The 7,215-nt window shown below is 37.0% G+C and overlaps 1 protein-coding gene across 1 annotated transcript in view; it reads left to right on the forward strand.

The window, feature by feature from the left end:
- TMC1 (transmembrane channel-like 1) overlaps positions 1 to 7,215 on the forward strand; it is a 186,453-nt gene that overhangs the window by 114,883 nt on the left and 64,355 nt on the right. The window contains exons 10-11 of the mRNA XM_006835003.1: positions 3,083 to 3,227; positions 4,142 to 4,336. Coding sequence (XP_006835066.1) covers positions 3,083 to 3,227; positions 4,142 to 4,336 — 340 coding nt within the window. The remainder of the gene's footprint in view (positions 1 to 3,082; positions 3,228 to 4,141; positions 4,337 to 7,215) is intronic.

A 7,215-nucleotide genomic window follows, 5' to 3' on the forward strand; every position in this document is an offset into this window, starting at 1 on the left:
GAAAGTCGAGGCTGGAATTTTTTCTTCAAGTTTCCCCCAGCTTGAGAAATTCTGAGCGTGTTCTTCCTTTTGGGTTTTCTGGTTCCAGATCTTTGCACATTTTGTTGTAATATTTGACTTTATCTTATCGAGTTGATCTTGACATTTTCTGTTCAGCTCTTGGACCTCCTCATTTCTTCCATTTGCTTTAGCATCTCTACATTGGAGAGCAAGTTTCAGTGTTTCTTCTGATATCCATTTTGACCTTTTTCTTCTTTCTTGTCTTCTCAATGACTTTTTGTTTTATTCATGTATGATGTTCTTGATGTCATCCCACAACTCTTCTGGTCTTCGGGCTTTAGTGTTTAATGTATCAAATCTGTTCTTCAGATGATATCTAAATTCAGGTGGGATATATTCACTAGTGCTAGTGAGGATTAAATAGAAGAATTCTACTAACTTCTTCAATCTGAAATTGATAAAACATGCAATCAAGATATATTGATCATTACCGGTGATTGGAATGCAAAGGCTGGGAACAAAGAGGAAAGATCAGTAGTTGGAAAATATGGCTTGGTGATAGAAATGATGCTGGAGATCGCATGATAGAATTCTGCAAAACCAATTATGTGTTAATTTCAAATACCTTCTTTAGACAGTATAAGAGACAAATATACACATGGACCTCACCAGATGGAATACACAGAAATCAAATTGACTATATATGTGGAAAGATACGATGGAAAAGTTCTATATCATCAGTCAAAATAAGGCTAGGGACAGATTGTGGAACAGACCATCAATTGCTCATATGTAAATTCAAACTAAAGCTGAAGAAAATGAAAAACAGTCCAGGAGAGTCAAAATATGACCTTGAATATATCCCACCTGAATTTAGAGATCATCTGAAAAACAGATACAATACATTAAACACTAACGACTAAAGACCAGATGAGCTGTGGAATGATATCAAGAATATCATAAAGGAAGAAAGCAAAAAGTCATTAAGACAAGAAAGAAGGAAAAGATCAAAATGGATGTCAGAAGAGACACTGAAACTTGCTCTTTCCAGTGTAGAGATGCTAAAGCAAATGGAAGAAATGAGGATGTCCAAGAGCTGAACAGAAAATTTCAAAGGTCAGCTCAAGAAGACAAAGTCAAATATTACAAGAAATTGTGCGAAGATATGGAGTCAGAAAACCAAAAATGACAAATACGTTAAGCATTTTTCGCACTGGGGAAACTGAAGAAAACATTCAAGCCTTGACTTTTGTTATTGAAGGATTCTCTGGGCAAATTATTGAATGCTGCAGAAAGCATCAAGAGAAGATGGAAGTAATACACAGAGTCACTGTACCAAAAGGAAATGGTTGATGTTCAGCCATTTCAAGAGGTAGCATATGATCAAGAGCCAATGATCCTGAAAGAAGAAGTCCAAGGTGCATTGAAGGAATTGGCACAGAACAAGACTGAAGGAATTGGCAAAGAACAAGACTCCAGGAATTGATGGAATACAAATTGAAATCTTTCAAGAAAGTGAGGTGGCACTGGAGACACTCACTCATCTCTGCCAAGAAATTTGGAAGACAACTATATGGCTGATTGAATGGAAGAGATCCATTTTTGTGACCATTCCAAAGAGAGGTGACCCAATGAAATGCGGAAATCATTGAACAATCTCATTGATATCTCATGCAAGTTAAGTTTTACTCAAGGTGATACAGAAATGACTGGAAGCATACATTGACAGAAAACTTCCAGAAGTTCAAGCCAGATTCAGAAAAGGCCGTGGAATGAGGGAGATCATAGATGATGTCTGGTGGATCTTGGCTCAAAGCAGAGACTATCAGAAAGATGTTTACCTGTGCTTTATTGGCTACTCAAAGGCTTTCGATTGTGTGGGTCATGACAAGCTATAGACAACACTGAGAAATATGAGTACTCCTGAACACTTAATTGTGCTCATGAGGAATCTGTACATGGACCAAGAGGCAGTTGTTGGAACAGAACATGGGAACACTGAATGTTTTAAAATTAAGAAAGGTGTTCGACAGGGTTGTATTATTTCAGCATACTTATTTAACCTGTATGTTGAGCAAATAATCCGAGAAGCTGGTTTATTTGAAGAAAAATGTGGCATCAGAATTGAAGGAAGACTCCTTAACAGCCTGTGATATGCAGATTATATAACCTTACTTGCTGAAAGTGAAGAAGACTTAAAATATTTACTAATGAAGATTAAAGAGCACACAGCCTTTGGTATGGATTGCATATCAATGTAAAGAAAACAAAAATCCTCACCACAGAACCAATAAACATCACTCTTATCAACAGAGAAAAGATTGAAGTTGTTAAGGACTGCATTCTTCTTGGATCAGCTATCAACACTCATGGAAGCAGCAGCCAAGAAATCAAAGGACGTATTGCATTAGGCAAATCTGCTGCACAAGACCTTTTTAAAGTGTTGAAGAGCAAAGATGTCAGCTTGAGGACTAAGGTGCACCTGACCCAATCCATGGTATTTTCAATGACCTCATATGCATGTGAAAGCTGGACCATGAATAAGGAGCAGAAGGCCTCACCTTTCTCCTGTGGAACAACTAGTTGAATCAAACTACTGACCTTGTGGTTAGCAGTCCAGCTAGTAACCCACTACAATATTAGGGCTCCTTTAGAAGTGGTGTATTCAGATAGTTTTTTTTCTATGAGGATTAACTCAACAGTTTTCATCAAATTCTTAATAAGTTCTTTTTCTGACAAAAGACAAATTATATTAATTTCTTAGATGAAGAAAGCTAATAAAACAAGTATTTTTTATCTAATTGATTTAACTGTTAATATCAATGTTTAGTAGTCTTAGTCTTGGATCCTTGAAAAACGACAGTTTAAAAATCTAAAAGAAACAAACAAGTAAACACAAAAAACAAAGAAAACAACAATTTAAGAATAAACTTCTATTTTCTAGCCGTTGGAACAACCTTGTCTAGAAATAAGTATTTTTTAGATATTGTTTCTCCAATTTACCTATAAATTTGATTTGACACTCTTTGCCCTCTCCCTTGTTTTTTCGTGTTCTGACTTACTGGTTAAACTCTTCTTTCAGGATGACCCAAAATATTGGTGATGATGGGGGTGGTGATGACAACAACTTCAAATTCAGCTGGATGATGTTCACAAGCTGGGACTACCTGATTGGCAATCCAGAAACTGCAGACAACAAATTTAATTCTATCATAATGAACTTTAAGGTAAAGTTGCAAGCTTCAAATGCCTTTTCTTTATGATTTAAAGAACAGATTTGGAGCCATTCCATATGGTGTAGGTAGTGAAATATCTTGACAATTAATATAAAGAGTAACCATTTCTGCCTAGCAGGATCTGGAAAGGGCTCTGATTAATCTGGAAAATATCTGCGAATTCATCACAAATGCTCTTACCATCTAGGACATTTCTTCTCTAAATTTGATAAAATAATACCATCGACTTGAAATATAAGACCATTCATAGTTACAATCAGATATTTTAAATGTTAGAACAATACTCATTAATTATTTACAGGGAAAAGTTAGGTCAATATTTAAAATGGCTCTAAAGCATTAGTTTGTAGATATTTTTTTAAAAACCAACTCTATTTGAAGAAAGTATCTTTTCCAGTGAGGACTATTCTGTTGTTAAGTGCCATCCAGTCAGTTCTGACTCATAGTGGCCCTGAGCAGGGTTTCAGAGACTTTAAATCTTTGAGGGAGCAGAAAGTCTCATCTTTCTGTCACAGAGCGGTTGGCTGACTTGAACCTCAGACCTTGTGGTTTGCAGCAGACCAATGCTTATTTTATCATCTGGAGCCACCGCGCTTCCCTAAGGCTACTGTAGTATTGTTGTTGTTGTTGTTGTTGTTGTCATTGGTAGGTGCCATTGAGTTGGTACCAACTCATAGCAACCCCGGCACAACAGAATGAAACACTAAATCAATTTGCTTGCACTGATTCTTTTTTCTTTCTCTCACTTTATTTACTCTGAATTTTTGGGAAGACTCAATCACTAGATTTAGTTTTACATTTTCATTTACTATATTCTGATGTTTGCCAAAATAAACCCTGATTTCATGACTTTGGGAGGGCTACATATTCCTTTATTTTTTCTTTTCTGTTTTGCCTTGGTACAGGAAGCTATTACGGAAGAAAAAGCCGCCCAAGTAGAAGAAAATGTCCACTTGGTCCGATTCCTGAGGTTTCTTGCTAACTTCTTCGTGTTTCTTACACTTGGCGGGAGTGGATACCTCATCTTTTGGGCTGTGAAGCGATCCCAGGAATTTGCGCAGCAAGATCCTGACACCCTTGGGTGGTGGGAAAAAAATGAAGTTCGTCCCTGCATGCTTTTCATATGCTTAGAACCTGACATGGGCTAATTTGTGGGTTATGCTTCTATGGTGGAACATTAAATAAGGCCACCCTATGTATTGCCTTTTTTATTTAACCTATCCTGTTTAAATAGGATTTCTACTCTATTCTAATCTTATTTCTGAATCTGTCTACTATGTGTTTTGGCTTGTTTGTTTTTCAGTTTGTGACATAATGGAAAATTGAATTGGAAAAGATCTTAGAAACATATAGTTCAAACCTGTGTTTTACAGATGGGGATGCTACATCTCAGGAGATTAGGTGATGTGCTCAGGGTTAGAAGATTAGAAACTAAGAGTCTGTTTCAATTGCCATCTCTTGCTTTTTCAGTAGATCCTGCATCTGTCGTTGAAAGATACATTTGTTGTCTGAATTCTTTGAGGCAGCTCTGATAAAGCCCCTGGTTCCTACACAGTTGGCTCTCATTATTCACAGTGGTTATGTTCTATAAAGAACTCCCTGAGTGATGCAAAGGGTTAAGTGCCTGGCTACTAGCTGAAAGACTGGTGGTTTCAACCCAGAGGTGCCTCAGAAAACAGGCCAGGTGACGTGCTATTGAAAGTTCAAAACTTTGAAAACCCTGTGAAGTACTTCTAGTCTCCACACATGGGATTGTCATGAGTGGGAATCAGCTCCATGCTAAATAATAAGGCAAATTTCACCTATGGAATTGGTGAATAATGAGGATAGATTGCATTTAACTTGTCACCTCACTGGAAACTTTCAGAGTGCCTCCTTCACTTTGAGCAAATGTGGACTTCGCTCTTCTTCACTAATAGTCTAACTGCTAAGGCATACCTACCGCCTCCTGCATTCCTCACTGTATCCTTCTCCAAATGGGATATAAAGGAGGAAGGCCAGTTCTTTGTCAGGAATGAAATATTATGGGCATCATTTATCTTCAGAGTATCTTTCCATTTATGTAAATTTATATTTATTTTATTTTTTTCATTCAGCAACTATATTGAGCTTCTCTTGTCTGGGAAAAGCTGAGTTGAGAAATGGATATCCATGCATTTGGTGGGCCAGACAAAGAAGGCTGGAGGTAGAAATTTAGTTTCAGGAAATCATTGCTCACATGTTACTAAAATCTGTTCTCTTTCAAAAGTTTACAGTGTGGCATCATATTGAATTTGGGCAGTTTTTGAAGTATGTATAGATTTAGCCTGTGGGAAGTTTAGATACATCAAGAGATTTCTGGGATATATTATCTTTGAAACTTTAACAGAGTCTGTAGACTTAAAAAACAAACAATAACAACAACAAAAAAACCCTGCAATACTGTAAAAATAGAAATTGCTAGAAGAATCTTAGACTATAAAATATATAGCTGTTTTGTTTTTAAGGCTCTAAACACAAACATTCTAATTATTTCAGAACTGGTAACCCTGGAGATGGGAGACCAAGCATTTCAGTTGATAATGTCACAAACTTTTCATGGGAAATAGTAAAACAGAGAATCATTCAGTACAGGGAGATTTTTTTAAAACAAAGAAAAGCCTCAATGACTAAATTCACTGTCAAAATTCTCTTTTATAATGTTGATAGTATTTATAGGTAAAGTTACTATGTAACTTTGGTCCATGGTTTATATCAATACATTGTTTAAATAATTGAGTCATACAAAGGATGGGTAGTTGATTATCATTAAAAGGGCCACTTTGAAACTGTTTGACATCATTCTTAGAAGATTCCTGGATCTTAATGTTGTTGGAAAGGGCCATCACATCGATTCTGACTCATAGTAACCCTATACAGGGTTTCTGAGGAGCAGCTGGTGGGTTTAAACCACCAACCTTACAGTTAGCATTCTAGTGCTTATCCTGCAACACCACACCAGAACACTTCCTGAATATTGTTATTGTTAAGTGCCATCCAGTGGGTTCTGACTGATAGCCACCCTGTATAAGGTTTCCGAGGAGCAGCTGGTGAGCTTGAACTGCTGACATTGCAGTTCAAATGGCTTTGCAGTCTGGTGCATTACCCACAGTGCCACACCAGGACTCTTCCTGAAAATTGTTGTTGTTGTTGTGCAGTGCCATCCAGTCAGTTCCAACCCATAGCGACCCTGTATAGGGTTTTTGAGGAGCCGCTGGTGAGCTTGAACTGCTAACCTTGCAGTTCAAATGGTCTTACAGTCTGGCGTATTAACCCACAGTGCCACACCAGAACTGGCCAAAAAAGATAAACATGGGAATTCATGGGTAACTTTATAAATTTAATAAAAATAAATTTAAGTTCACCTTATATAAGATTGTACCAGATATACTAAGTTGTTTTTTATTTTGCTTTTTTTTGGTGGGACTGATAGTATACGTTTACGGTTGTTTTGTTATGGTATGCTGATTTTTCTTTTGCAAACAAAATGTACCGATAATTACTGGTGATGGGAATGCGAAGGTTGAAAACCAAGAGGAAGAATTTAGCAGTTGGAAAATATGACCTTAGTGATAGAAATGATGCTGGGGGTCACATGACAGAATTTTGCAAGACCAATGATGGATTGTATTAGGTAAATCTGCTGCACAAGATTTAAAATTGTTCAAGGACAAAGTTATCAATTTGAAGACTAATGTGCTCCCGACCCAAGCTATGGTATTTTCAAAAGTCTCATATGCATGTGAAAAAGATGGTCAATGAATAAGAAAGATGGTAGAAGAATTGATGTATTTGAATTATGGTGTTGGATTAGAATATTAAGAGTGCCATGGACTGCTAGAAGAATAAACAAACCTGTGTTGGAAGAAGTACAGCCAGAAAGTGCCTAGGAAGCCAGGATGGAAAGACGTCATCTCTCATATTTCTGACATGTTATCAGAAGGGACGAGTTCCTGGAGAA

The sequence above is a fragment of the Chrysochloris asiatica genome, unplaced genomic scaffold (genome assembly GCF_000296735.1).
Source record: "Chrysochloris asiatica unplaced genomic scaffold, ChrAsi1.0 scaffold00014, whole genome shotgun sequence".
Lineage (NCBI taxonomy): Eukaryota > Metazoa > Chordata > Mammalia > Afrosoricida > Chrysochloridae > Chrysochloris > Chrysochloris asiatica.